Source organism: Temnothorax nylanderi, unplaced genomic scaffold, assembly GCF_030848795.1.
Source record: "Temnothorax nylanderi isolate EJ_2023f unplaced genomic scaffold, tnyl_v1.0 TNYL_tig0105_pilon, whole genome shotgun sequence".
Classification (NCBI taxonomy): Eukaryota; Metazoa; Arthropoda; class Insecta; order Hymenoptera; family Formicidae; genus Temnothorax; species Temnothorax nylanderi.
Window position 1 is genome coordinate 127,849 of NW_027249167.1, and position 15,498 is coordinate 143,346.

The following is a 15,498-nucleotide window of genomic DNA, read 5'->3' on the forward strand; positions in this document are numbered from 1 at the left end:
CAAGCAAAAATAAGTAATTACTCCGCTGCGTTAAATTAGAAATTACTGTTTCTATTCGCCGGGTAAGGGAGTTTTTTGGAAGATATAAGAAAATTACAGCTAATATATCTTAAAATGCTGCGAAGAAAATTGTGCTCTATACAGGGTGCACAAAAAATACCAGAATATCTCGCAAAATATAAGTTTTAGAAAAAAATGTTTTAGACAAAAGTTGTAAGGTTTAAAAAGATCTATTTACTAACTTTATCAGTTTGATCTTCGGTAGCGTCGTTAAGATCAAGTCAGGGTCACTTTGAATTTTTTAAATTGGTCCTCCTATTTTTTATTGCATATTCTTGTAGCCCTTGTCGAGACGTTTTCAAAACGCTATAGTAAAGCTCTCTTTCGTTAAGAACTTCTTGAGATATTTTAAATTTTGTAATATTTTAAATATAAAATATGAAATATCTACCTCGTAAAGTATTCGCTTTTCGATAACTTTACCTCGATACTTTTACAAAATTTAAAATATCTCAGGAAATTCTTAACAAAGAGAGCTTTATTATAGTGTTTTGAAAACGTCTTGATAAGGGCTACAAAAATATGCAATAAAAAATAGGGGATTTAATTTAAAAAATTCAAAGTGACCCTGACTTAAACTTAACGACGCCACCTAAGATCAAACTAATAAAGTCAGTAAATAGATCTTTTTAAACTCTACAACTTTTGTCTAAAACATTTTTTTTCTAAAACTTAGGTATATTTTTTCGAGATATTTCGGGGTCCCGGTATTTTTTTCTACACTCTGTATATTTTATGAAGTGAACATGAAGGAACCGGGGGGGTACGTTTGAAGGATCGATAGGGGCGCAGTTCTCGCAACTTCCTCCGGATGTCTTTCGTTATCCTCAACGTGTCAGCGAGAGCGCTGCAAGACGATATAACATAGAGTTCCTATGAGAAAAGTTTGGACATCTTGTTGACGATTTTTGTTTGGTCTACCATATGTTCCAGCCAAGAAGTTAATGAGAATGAGATAAAGCTATAAGTGGAAGTGAGACAAAACTATCATTGGTCGCCATATGCTTCAGCCAAGAAAATAAGTTAATGGGAGTGAGACAAAGCTATAACGGTGTCCAAACTCTTATTATAGGAACTCTAATATAACGAGAAACTCTGATATAACTTCACGCCACGACGGTCACGACATACCTTACGCTGGTGGTTCTGGTATGGCTGAGACTCGGGTCCCTCGTCACAGATGCCCGGTAGCCTCTTCTAGGGCAGCAAATCCACCACCCGCCGCAGGCAGCCGACATGAAGTTCTCCCTGAAGTGCTTCGACATAAACCCGTAAACTATCGGGTTTATACAGCTGCAATGCCGGTATTTGATTAAAGGCGCCGACCGACCGTCGGAAACGCGATCGGATCGGATCGAAAGTCGCGTTAACAGTCTACAATCAGTCGTATATGTCGGAATCGGATGTCGGAACGTAGCCGATCGATGGTCCAATGAGAAGAATTTCTTTTTTAGAAACAAATTTTCCTCATTGGACCATCGGCTACATCCGACATCCGACTCCGACATACGACTGATTGTAGAGTGTAGACCGGGCTTAATCGCCGAACAGCTAAAATGCGCAAACCGCGTCGCGCGCGTCTATGTAACCGTCCGTAAATCCACAGCTGTGGCCGCGCGCGTGCACACGGTTGCATCGGAACATGAAATGAAATCCGCGGTTTAAATCTCGAATTCATGAACACGCGCGATGCAATTTCGATAGCCGGTAGTCAAAACTTTCACATGCAAATCTCGTTATTGTTAGTTATTGAACCTCAGACAGGATCCAGCCAACTTTTTCGATGCGAAAATAAGCACGACGGATGTTTCGTGAGAAAGGAACAGCTGGAAGATGCTCTCTCTCTCTCTCTCTCTCTCTCTCTCTCTCTCTCTCTCTCTCTCTCTCTCTCTCTCTCTCTCTCTCTCTCTCTCTCTCTCTCTCTCTCTCTCTCTCTCTCTCTCTCTCTCTCTCTCTCTCTCTCTCTCTCTCTCTCTCTCTCTCTCTCTCTCTCTCTCTCTCTCTCTCTCTCTCTCTCTCTTATTATATTAATATTTCGTTTTATACTTATTATATGATAATGATATATATTTACTAATTAAACACATCACGGGATCGCGTGTATAAGGTTACACGGGTTACACGCGATCCCGTGATGTGTTTAATTAGTAAATATATATTATTATCATGCATATTTATATCCCTAGGAGAGATTGTAGGATGACTTAGATATATCCCAGGAATTGGGTAGCTAGGATATCTCGAAGTTCCCAGTCCCGTACTCACAAATGTGAGCTCCTGAGGGCTTTATCTTGACACTGTGTAACACAATTATTAATCAAATTGATTGAGTGACTGATTAAGATGCAATGGATCCTCCAAACGTATACTATTGAAATTCAGTATCACAGCTGAACTCGGCTTTCACGAACATATAAATTCTGAAGTATACTTATTATTAAAAAATCGATATATCACGGCTTTCTATCTCACTCGAAACAATATATGAAATAATCATTCGTATTATGTATTATTTTATTCGACATCATCTCGATGTCAATTCAAAACTGGTAAGTAAATTACACCTACATTAAAAAATTCTTGAAAACGTAAAACACGATGAGAATATATCTGAATTCAAGTATAATATAATAAGTTACAAAAAAATTATTATCGTCTACAAATGATATCAATAATGACTTATTATAATTTCCTTTCTTGTATTAATCCGATTTCTACATCGAACGATTAAATCGAATAAAGTACTACGCTTCGGTAAACAGCCATTGTATTTATACGTTAAACGAATCATTAATCGGACGTAGAAGTTAAGTGGCTAAGAATCAATAATTGCAATAATCGCAAAAAAAATAATCGCTCTCCAAGGAGTGAAGTGATGACACTAGCAAAGTAATTTGCACTACTATGTACTTATTAATTCAGATGTCAAATAATAAACGCAATTCCGTCAGAAGCAAATACTCCGTTAAGGAATAAATTATTGTTGCACATTGATTATTGCATATTGAATATAAAATATTAAATCAGTGAAAATGAAATAATATAAAGTAGTAAATTTATAATAATATAAAGTAGTAAAGCAATAAGTGTGTTATATAGTAGCTTTTCCCAATATAACAATTATTTAAATAATTTATTCATGCACTTTGAGAAAAAACGTCAGGCACAATTGAAAAAAAAATCAGTTTTTTTACAACAACGTTATATTAATGTATAAAACATATTAAACATGTCTAAGAAATTATTAATTATCTTCGATTTATATTTACACACAGAGATATCACCGTAAATATATTTTAATATATGCAGATTAATAGTTTCCAAGATAAAAATTCCCGAATTTCACCTTTTTTTCTTGCGGTCTACTCATATGTTCCCCCTTAAAGCAAATTCCAATATGGAAATGTTGAGATTCCAAAAGCTTTCCAATTAAAAGCGATCAAATCGCTTGGAATCGGGCGCTCAGTTTTATAACCACACGTGCACCGATCTATCACTTGTTATATTGATTTTCATGATTAAGTAAGATTGATTTTTGCTGCTCAATTAATTTTTATCGTTGAATTTCTCTTATCTGCAAACATCATATAGGCCATAACTGATATTGCGCCAAGTATTATAAATGCCATGTATATTAATATCATAAATAATAAAAAATGTTAACTAATAATAAAAATAATCGAAAAGAACTATTAACATTGAATTATTATCTTTATTCTAAAGTGCGCCGATAAATTCACAATTTAATTTTGCAGATAAATAATAAGTAAATAACAAAAAGTAAATTATCATCTTTCTTTCCACAATATTATTTATATTTAATTTAGCTCAATTATCAAATCTATATTTCCTTTTACTCGAAGACAAAATCAAGTAACAATTTAGTATAATAATTAGATGATAGCAATGTTAGAATTATATCTAATATAAGCAAGAAGCTTATTATCAAATGAGCAAGTCTCACGTATTCGTCTGTTAAATTCACGTTTCTTGGGATTAGTGTAAGGATTGGTGAAACTTTAGACATTTGCGGCGAAGGAAGAAGATTGAGCCGGATTTCAGGATGAGAGAGACCAGCGTTTCGAGATTTGCATTAAATAGAAGCAAAATTTATTTATAACTATTAAGAAGCTTAACCACTTGTATTGAACTTATTACACCCCCTGTTATTATGGACTTCCCAGACTGTCCCACACAGATGCACACACGGGCATGCCTGTCTGCATCTATAAAACCAATGCCGAAGGCAACTCAAACTTGGGGAAACTTGCCAAACTCTCTGTCACCGGAGGTTTTCCTCCGGTTCAATGAAGAAAAGTTAGAACCTACTTTAAAATTTGTGAGATGGTATACACTTCGCCAAACTTCTAACAGTTATAACCAAACCGAGAATGATAGGGCACTTCTGTAAAAACGGATTTTTAGGAGAAAATTTCAAGAAGACCTTTTATATAAAAAGAAATATCATGCATATGTTTATTAATTGAATAAATTTTGCGAATAATTTCTAGGTGTGTTGTCTTAAATATAGAAATAATTTAATATAAAACTGGTATTTTTTGAAAAGAAAAAGTTTTGATAGTAAAAGACGCGATATATGTAAAAATACGAAATATAAGTTAGATAGTAAAAAATCGTTGTTCTTAATTTATATATATTTTGTATAAAAATAAAATAATTATACTTGTGTTATTCCTTTATATAGCATTTTAATATACCTTATTTACGCACCAATTAACAACTTAATTTCCCGACTGTTAAAAGCTTTTCTATAATCAATTTCATATCGTCATACTATCCTACTCTCAGAAATTTCCAATATTTAATATTGAAAGAATTATTACAAAGGAAAAAACATCTCTCATAAATTTAATAGAAGTACTCTAATAGAATTCGTAGAATAAAATAGGATAAAATACTTGTCAAACTTGCAGCAAAAAGCATTACATTCAAGATAAATCTTTTTAATTTAAAATTCTCGTATGTTTATATAATGAGAAAAAAAGCTTTTGACTCGCATTTACTTAACTTGGATATTTGGACATTTCACTTAGTCTACCGTACTTCTTCCCAATTGCACATTCCTTCCTTAGCGACGATTTAATTAAAAGCTATCTGCAATTTTAATTATATATGGCAAAATATAACTTTTAATTAAGTATTATTAACGACCTCAGTAATTAAATTCCAAATTAACATCTATTAAAGTAAACTCAATTTAAGATATATTAGTTAAAAAGATATAACGAAGCTGTGTAAATTCATTTACACTTTCAAAATTTAATTCTTTAATGCTACATGTTCTTTTAAAAAAAGCGATGTATTTTAGAGAATTTCCGTTGCTAAGAATTTCACGCTATATTTATCAAAGAAACAGTTTCTCAAAGAAGTCGCCGGAAAGGCAACAGAAAAAATTTCACGTGTGTGTGAAACTAAAGATTAAATTAAATTAAATTAAAAGCGTAAAATGGAATTACTCGAAAAAAGCGAGTCTCTCTCTCTCTCTCTCTCTCTCTCTCTCTCTCTCTCTCTCTCTCGCGGGTAAGAAATATCAATTTTTCAAGAGAAAGGCAAAGGCAATATTTAATATAAATTTTGTTTTAAAAGGGCGATGAACAAAACTGCACGAAGCGGAGAATGCAATGTTTTCCCGCAACGACCCGAATCACTTCAATAGTATGCAATTTATCTATTGCATTCGACGCTGTTGCCTGGCAGCATCACGACTTGTTAAGCTAATCAAAGGTCGTTATCAAAATGACACACGGCGTATTCGCAGAGGTGGCTATTAAAGTTATCATTCTATATCATAAAAAGCGAGCGATCCCGAGGGAAAGAGAAAGAGGAAAGCGACGCGCATTCGGCGAAAATAATGCCGCACGTGTCCTCGCCGCGTCGTCGTCGTCACAATTCAATACGGAGATGATTTCGAAATCCGCGTTTCAATAGCGAAAACACATCACACAACATCTGCGCGGCATAATTCTCGCAATATATAATGAAACGTATATAAAATGCATCAATTGTAAATTTCATGTTTAATGTTTCCGATAAATCAATATAATTCGTGAGCAACCGCGCGAAATTGCTTGCATTTAACACGATATACATTGTGGGTATATGTATGTATACAGTTATACACAATGCTTTACTGCATGCAAACCGCGAACAAACTTCGCAGCTACAAATTATACTTTGTTGCTACAAATTATACTTATTCACCGAAAAAATCAAATACCAACTCTACAGTTTAATTTCTTTTTCCTGCGATTCTGCGAAATTAACGTCTTTGATATCAGTAGCTTTATAATTCTGCGAAAATATTCGCAGAATTATAAATATGCGTCGCGCACCCGTTTGTTACAAAGTTTTACAATAACGCCAATTAAATTTATCTCGAGGAATGCGATTGTACACATAACGAACAATTCAATAGCGGTAGTAGAAAAGTTATGAATATGGAATATAGCAAGCATATCTAGAATAGCAAGGTTTCTAACTTTGCGGGTGTTATACTCGACAACTTCACTTTGCGAATTGATAAATGATACTGTCTGCATATGACTCTAGATTTGATTAATTGTGAAGCTGTTTCCCATTTTCTGTATCCGTTTCGTTATTTTTGACGTAAAATCGTAAAATTCTTAGCAATATATGTATTAATGTATTACTAAACTCTCGTTTAGTAATATTTTAAACCAGCACTGAAAAATACAGAATTAACAGAATACAAAATAATATAAAGATCCCTACTTTTAGAATATTAATCGAACTCAAATTGTAACAAATATAAATAAAACCACTTTCAACTTTCATTTTTTCAGATTTTTAATTTCTAAATAATACTGCACATTTCTATCTCAAACATGAAAAAGGGGAAAAAAGAAAACTATATAAAGTAAGAAATATATACACTGAGAAAAAAATTTTTCTGCATTTTAGTAAATATTAGTTTGCATACAACTGTGACTCCATTTATTAAACTAAAGAAAATTTTCCTTTTTATTAGTATATATTTTTCTCAGTAGATTACATATATACTAATAAAAAGGCAATTTTTCTTTATTTTAGTAAAAAAGTCACAGTTGTATGCAAACTAATATGTATTTACTAAAATGCAGAACATTTTTTTCTCAGTGTACATATAGATAAATATACAGGGTGTTTCCTGAATAAGTACAAAAAATTGAAGGGGATATTCCCTGGCTTATTTTAGGAAGAAAAGAATTCTATAAATATATGCCCTAAACTGCTTCGTTTTCAAAATACAGAGTGTCAAAGTGGTGAAAAAAAATGAAAATTTCGAAAATCTAGAAAACGTTTAAAGATATTTTAATCAAATTTGGTATGCGTTCATGTTAAGAATCATTTTCCAGTACCGATAAAACATTTTTAGATCCATCAGGGACGTATGGGTAATTTTGTATTTTAAAAACAAAGTTCTTCCTAAAATAAGCCACGGAATATTCCCTTCAATTTTTTGTACTTACTTAGAAAACACCTTATATAATCGATAAATGAAAATTAATGCGGCTACAATTTGCCCGTTTAAATGTGAATCAAGAAACAAATCGATGCTTGAAATTCATGCCTTTTCCTTTAGAATTTACGATGCAACCGTGTACAGATTCCGTGCGATCTATCCGGCGGAGCAAAACTCGCCGACTGGCCAGCAAGCTGGTTTTTCTACTTGTAACGCGAGCCCGCGTACGACTCCCCGGAGGCGATAACCTTCGCAACGGTGATCATGTAAAAGATGAGAGGCGCGTGAGGTCAGGTTTTAAATTGACGACTCCCCGGAGCTTAATCCCCAAGTCGAATCCGAGGCGTACCTGTTAAAATAGGCCATCAGCTGGAACGCGGTGTTGAGATGCTTGTGCATTCCACTCTTGACGCGCGGCAGATATTCGTAAGCGGTCAGCACATTGTCGACGAGTAACGGCGTCCAACAAATGGTGAACAGCACCACGACCGCTACTAGCATCTTCACCACCTGTTGGCGACCATTCGGAACGGTTAGAGCTGTTTTCTAACATTTACGAAGACCACACTGACCACAATGTATGGGACCTCCTAATATACTAGATATGGCTCGAGTTTACTGAACAACGTGGGCGGCTCTATTTCGAGTAAAGCTCGGGATGTATTTTCAACTTTACTGATCTAATCTCGACTGCAATTTACAGTCTCTACAAGCGTCTACAATTTTATTAAACACGTTCCAAAATTAAAATGTTATTTTTAAAGTAATCCAATATACATTCTCTCAACGATTCGTTCAGAATAAACTTTACAATATTTGGAATTAGAAAAATAGCAACAAATTGCTTTATAAGTGAGCTAAATGATCATTCAGGAGTGTTAATTACTGAAAATTCCGAAATAATTTTGTAAATTTATATCTATTCGCTTCTCAAAATGTCGAAGCTTTATTGTTCCTAAGGAAAGATTAATTAAATTACAATCAGACCTGCTTCATGGTCCGTGATTCTTCGTCTTTCTCGTTCCGGCGTTTGCGTTCGTTTCCGCCCTGTCGCTGCGTCATGGGAATAGATTCTGTATCCGCGCTGTTTGGATTTAATCTGGAACAGATTAAAACTCACGCTCTGATTATGCGCTTGAGAATTCCGTTCCAGTCCATTGCACGCCAATTTTGATTACGGCGTGCTACAGGAAACGAACAAATAAAAAATAAATAGACTATTTGCAAACCAAACTTCGAAAAAAACAAAAAAATAGCAAAATTTGATACAATATTAACTTAAATTTAATTTTCATATTTTAATGACATTAATATATAGCTTTCAAGATTAAAAAAACTACATTAGTTTTCTTGCAAATTATTTTTTCGGTAGAAACTTCCGATTACATCTTTTCATTTTTAACATTAAATAGCGCGATAATTTTATTTTCATATCCAAAGGCACGCGAAGAATATGAAATCGTGACATTTACGAGGAGAATCACCGCGAATTTTTACCGCGCGCTTCGCGCATGCGAACCCATTTTCATCTTGGTAAGATATTGCATACGTTAACTACATTATGACACTACTCCACGAAATCTCCTTTGATCTTCCATACGCGACAGTAATTTTATCTCGGGAAATTTCTCCAAATTGACCGACATATTGAAGTCATGCGCCCGGAGAATGTATTCTAAAGTATCGATCTTCCCACGCGATCGGAAAAGTTAATTTAATAGCGGTACTCGCTGTACACATAATATTCCAAGAGTGATGGCAATCGATATAGCACGAGGACGCATTCTTCTATTATATGAAGTCGATTCTCCGAAGAAATCTCCGCGTGCGTATCGCTTCAACCGACGGAAAAATATCTCCATCTAAGTAATTGAAATCGATCTTGTTTCTTAACTAGATGTAGATAGTTTTCTCGAAATAACACTTTTATTCGAATAAACACGCTTATTGCGCCCCCGTATCTATAAACTTTTCGTCGGTTCAAATTCGAGAGCTCGCCTTCTAAGAGTCTCTCGAATGAATCTTTTTCCGAAGCAAGCAGAAATACATTCCGAGACATTTCGCCGGAGTATTACACGGTCGGAAAAGGTAACGTCTTCATCGATGGACGACTTAAGCTCGTTAGACGCTTGCTTAAATCTTTCGCGAAATAAGTTCTCCGCTTATCAGCCGGAGAATACTCAAAGATTTCTCGAGACGTTCTTAGATATATTGGCTGTCTGAAGACGCGCACTCACGATGTTTCATGAGATGCGGGAGAGACCGCGAATCGAATCAAGTCGAGTCGTAAAGTGCAAATGCATTCGCCATATTACGTTTGCCCCATCGCCCTCGATCTATTTCAAGCGAACCGTCCGCGAGTCACATACTTTCCAAAGAAACACTGTGAAACGATGCTACCATGCACGTCTTATTACGAGAAGTTTGTTTCTCGTCAGAGTCAAATATCACTAGCCGCGTACATGTTACAAAGACTGTAACTATGTAACTAATAAAGATGAGAATTCAGGCAAATAACGTTCTTCTGTGATGTTTCTAATTTAAAAAGAGGGACTTGGACGCTCTAACTATTGAATATATGATTTGCTTTACATTAAGATAAATTAATTACAATTAATTTTTATAATTTTAATAAAGAAAAACACCAATTTTTTATGGTCAGGACTTGATCCTGGTGTAGCTTAATAATATATTATAATATATTATTCGTATCTCTCTCCTATATTCTAAGATGTGTGTTGGTTAGAGATGTGCGAATCAAGAATTTTTTATGTCGAATCGAATTTTAACACGTGGATAATAAAAAAATATTTTAATGTGAAAAAATAATATTGATTATACATATAATACAAATTCTTTTAAAGCAAAAACATATTTAAATATTTAATATAAAACTAATAAATATATTTTATTTAATGTCGCAGTAACTGAAACAATTAAGCAAAAAATCTTAGATAAATTATTATACTCTAATGTAGTATCCATTAAAATTATCCAATTACATACATAGAAATTAAAATAAAATAATAGTTTATTTTATGATCAATACTCTTTTTTTACGCATATTCAAACTTTTATTTGCAATTTAATAGGGACATAGAGCATGTAAAAAATTAGAAATAAACTTTTTAACCGCTATTTATCCGCTCAGTGAACGGTTCGCTATATTATTTCCATTATGTCTTCTAATTGTATTATATAATTATCTAACTATAACACACGCTTCTTAGATATTTAAGATTCATTTCAGGGTAAGTAAACTCGATAGTAAATTTGCATTGCTCGCAACCATATACATATACGAACGAATTTCGATAAGGTCTCATGATATTACGTTTATTGAGAGAGGCGGGCACAAAACACGTTATAAATGGAAACGCGATCTTCTTCATCGTATTATCGTCGGCCGACCTCGATATGAATTCCCACTGCGGGCATCCGAAAATCCGGCTATTCAATTGCAGTTTATATTAGATCGCTGGTCGCGTCGAAACGCCCATCAAATGGCAAAAAATTTGCCGCTCTCCTCCTCCCGCCCAGCCACGACACTTGATTGACGTCCGCGACGAGGTAATCGACATTTCATACGCCCAGAATGAGGAACACGTTTTTCGATTGCTGCGCTACCGCGGAAAAGGCCAAATAGCAGTTTATGCGTCCATTTATGGATTACCACGTCCGCGCCCGTACGCCGCGGTAGGCGGATGTCGCACATAAATTAATGCAATCGGATTCACACTGATTATTGCGCATGGTAGAATAAGCAGTGGAGAATTCAATCGTTTAAATTTCCATCCGCGCGCCCGTTGCATATTTCGCCAGATATTATTGCCAGTAAAATTTAATAGCTTATTTCCATTACCCGTTTATAATAAGCTATAATATCGATTATAATTGGAAAGATCTTATTGCTTTCGATGGGAAAGTTCTGCAAGCGCATTGAATCGCGCAGTTCGATTCAATTTCTACAGATAAGCCATCATTATCCTTCTCAAAATAAGTCATCGTCGTCCCATATGGCAATTGATATTTTTAGCAACATATTTAACCAGCTATTTATTTTCTTCCCGATTTTTCGTCTTTTCTTTTCTTTTTTTTATAATATGGCGATAAATATTTTTTTACTAAAATAATTTAAGGAGGGTGGTTAGTAATATCAATTTGATAAAAATTAGTTCAAATTTATGGAAGATATTCGTCTATGGAAATCTGTCGTCCATGCCAAAGTTGAAGATAATTGTCTGCATGGTTGTCGAGTAATTAATTATTGAAGTTATATTCTTGTCTCTCTCTTATACACGGGCGACACAGCAAAAATGTTACCTAACCTGTAACATAACTCTCGAAAGAATATTAAAAATGATAAGAATTTAATGAAAATAGGTACAAATAATTCTTTACATATTTAGGAAGAACTTTCTCGAAGACTGAAATGATTCGTCTTTATAGTTATCAAGAAATTGTAAAAATAAAACAAGACCACATTTATTATTTTCACATTTCAACGTGGATAATAACGTATTTGGGTTTCAATTGTACAAACAACTCTTTTTAGACCTTAAGAAACAGCAATTGAATGCATTCCACATATTTATTTGCTAAAATTCGTTTATTTCACGCGACGAAAATCTAACCTATATGCTTTCCCCCTGCCGCGCCGCCTGCTCCGCAGCGAGAACTAACCAACCTCCTTAATTGTATTTATTTTCTGAGATCATTATTAATGCGGATTTTGGGCTTAAAATCCTATTTTCGATCAAACTTTCGAGAAAGAATCAAACTTACTGCGACTTTTCGCCGATAAGAAGAGGAAAGAACGTATTTCGATGTTCAGTTCAGAAATTTATGGAAAGAAATTCACCAGAAAGAAAATGAAATCACGGACTTACGCATGTCGCGACGTCATATGATACCGGCGCTTCATAACGCGCCAGATCTCCCAGCAGATGCTCGTATAGCAGAACGCCATGATGATCAGCGGCAGCACGAGGACCACGACGAGCATGTAGACCTCGTGGGCCTTCCATAAAAGTCCGGTCTCGGAGTCGCGAACACACCAATAGGCGATCCACCTTTTCCCGACCTGCCTGTGAGTCTGAAAAAAAAAAGAGAATAGAATAGACGCGAATAAGAGACACAAAGGGCGCGTGCCGCTTCTCGACGTATTCCCGGGATGTAACGAGGCGTGCGAAGACGCCGCGCGCGACGTGCGACACGCTTTTACCGCCGCGTTTATCAAGCCGTTAGACGAGCATTTACATATGCCGGGGATGATAAGATCCCCCACCGGCATATGAAAGCTTTTTATTGCTCCCTCGCCGTTTACTTCACGACCTCGTAAAAAGGATCAGCGTTTGCCTTCGCGCTTTATTAATCCTTCATGACGTGACTCTCGGGCGGGCCGAAGAAAGAATCTCATGCATTCAACGTGTTACGAGGACCGTAATGGAATATTTTCCAAATAATTTAAAATATGAAAGAAATTGTGAAAGTTTCATCTTCTCTTTTATTTTGCGAAAGAATACCGGAGAATGATAAGTCAAATCCTAATTTAAACTAAGGATCATCTCGGCTTTTACGTAAAGGATCAGCAAGGGAAATTTTAAACACGATTATTATTACACTGATCCTTTATAATAACTCACAATCTGGCAAAATATACAGGAATCTGTTATCTTTCCAAACAATTATCTTTTAATGAGAGATTCAAAGGAGAACCTTGTGGAACGATAAGAGATCTCTATTAATTTCTGATAAATACCTCGAATACGAGAAATTAAAACATTCTCATTATTTTAAGATATGACTAGATTATATTTAAAGTATATTTAAATGTAACATATATAATGTATATTGCGCGTTATTTATTATTTCTCTTCATGATTGTAAAATTCGCTAAAGCTTCGCAGAAAATAAGAAACTATTTTCATTTTGGGCGCATCGCATGTTCTCTTTGGCCACATTCTATTCTCAACTATTTATTCATAACTTTTATGCCAGGCCCGCGCAAAAATTTCATTTTCTTACATCCTTCATTTACTTTTTCACAAGAATAAGAGTCTGTCGTACGAGAGGCTTATTCACCGGTGAGCCTCAATTCGAGACCGTTATGTGCATTTTTGTGGAAAATAGATTTCACATCCCGATTTGCGTCACGATTACAATCGGTTTATCTCCGACGTCATTGAAGAATTATCGAGATACGTAATATCGAATAAGAAAAAGTTACCGTAAATAAATCGCAATACAATCCTCCGTATATATACATATAACCGATATTTTTCATCGTAAGTGAAGTAAAGATGGAACCAGCTTGTACTCAGCATCGAAAGGATATTATATATCTTTCATCGGAAAAACGGAATCTTCTAAATGACAAAAAATATATCAAACAGAACAAGTTTTATCCCGTGTAAAATTTCGTAAACTATAATGTCGTTCGATCGTGCGAATGTTTGACTGATTCGATTAATAAAAAAAATTTTTTTTTAAGAAATTAATTTTAAGGTTCCTGCTGGCTGGATTGCCAAATCCGCGTTGACAGTACACACAGCATCACACCTGGCAAAATTTTGAACTAAAAAATGTAAAAACTGATAGCTATATAAATTATTCTTGCAACGTATAGCGCTATTTTTCGTTTTAGTGTAGTGTTTTTGTATTTAAAATAATAATTGTTATAGTGTTAAAATACACCGAAGACTCCCATTTTGTTATAATCTGATATGTGAAAGCAAATATTTATTTTAATTCGGCAGCTGTCAAACAGTTTGTTTTCGTCTTTGATTAGGCACAATTCAATTCGACATATATGGATTTTCGACATATTTTACAAGTCTATTACAAACGCTATCTTACTGAGAAACATTTTTATTTTAATGTACGTTGCAAGACTTTTCATGATATTTTTTTCGCTTCTGACGTCAATCCAAGATGGCTGCAGTGAATGAACGGGAGCCTTAAGCTCGACTTAAAAGAGTTAAAAATTTCAGGTCACGTTTACATTTTACATCCAACGTTAACTCGCGTGGATCAACTCGACGTAACAAGAGTCAACTTTCATACACAAGTAAAATTCAAAATCAAATAAGCATATTAAGTGTAATGTACCTATATAGTTAAATGTAGCGTATGAATATGATCTTCAGCACTAATATCGGCGCTAATATGATACGATATTCTAAGATATCGTAAAAGTTCAAAGAGCAATGCAACGAACTTTTATCTGGGAAAATAGCGTAGAGAGAAGTTTTCGCGGAGATGGAAATTCAATCACATCGGGATTCCTTCGATTTTTCCCTACGCGACTTAGCGATGTATCTTTTTAACGCTCAGATAAATCGCCATTCATTAAAGTGAATGGGCGAAGCAAGGTGTATCAATTTTATCGGACGTGCAACTGCGGGGCGTATCACTCTTGGATTTCGTGGATACACATCGCCCGCGTGTATGCGAGATCGAAATATTGCGAGGCGTCATGTTGCGATAAACGTTAATACGGGAGTAACGCGCTGCGCGGAATGGAACGGCAAGTGCAAAATTAAACAGATATATTGTTTCGAAACTGTTTGCGATCAGTTGAAAATCAAGCTCTCAAATGCAGGTGATGTCCCGTTCGATGTTCACTTGAGATAATTAGTTCTGCAAAAGCGTAAAGATTTTTGTAAATAAAAAGATTATTACACAGAATGTTTCAGATCCGGAATAGACAACTCGATATATTATTTATAGAGGGTATCCCACGGAAAGGTGTTGAAACTAATTAGCTTTTATTCTGTAACGCATACAGGTATCGGAAAAAATAAAATTGCGTTTAATAGAAGGCATTTCACAGTTTAATTTGAGTATACTATAATGGAAAACTTTTACTCAATTTTATTTGATTATATAAAACGCAGCAAAAATCAGACATTCTAATAATACATGTTTTCGAAGTGTGCACCGTTACTATTTAA

General features: G+C 34.8%; 1 protein-coding gene across 4 annotated transcripts in view; it reads right to left on the minus strand.

The window, feature by feature from the left end:
* LOC139775817 (QRFP-like peptide receptor) overlaps positions 1-15,498 on the minus strand; it is a 131,742-nt gene that overhangs the window by 8,857 nt on the left and 107,387 nt on the right. For 3 of the 4 annotated variants that reach the window (XR_011718942.1, XM_071712108.1, XM_071712107.1), the window contains exons 6-9: positions 12,433-12,638; positions 8,531-8,642; positions 7,893-8,053; positions 1,192-1,353 (exon numbers count right to left, since the gene is read on the minus strand). Coding sequence is in view for 3 of the 4 variants with exons in the window: in XM_071712108.1 (XP_071568209.1) it covers positions 1,192-1,353; positions 7,893-8,053; positions 8,531-8,642; positions 12,433-12,638 (641 nt within the window). In the remaining variant the exon portion in view is untranslated. The remainder of the gene's footprint in view (positions 1-1,191; positions 1,354-7,892; positions 8,054-8,530; positions 8,643-12,432; positions 12,639-15,498) is intronic. The other variant, XM_071712109.1, reaches the window with a different exon arrangement.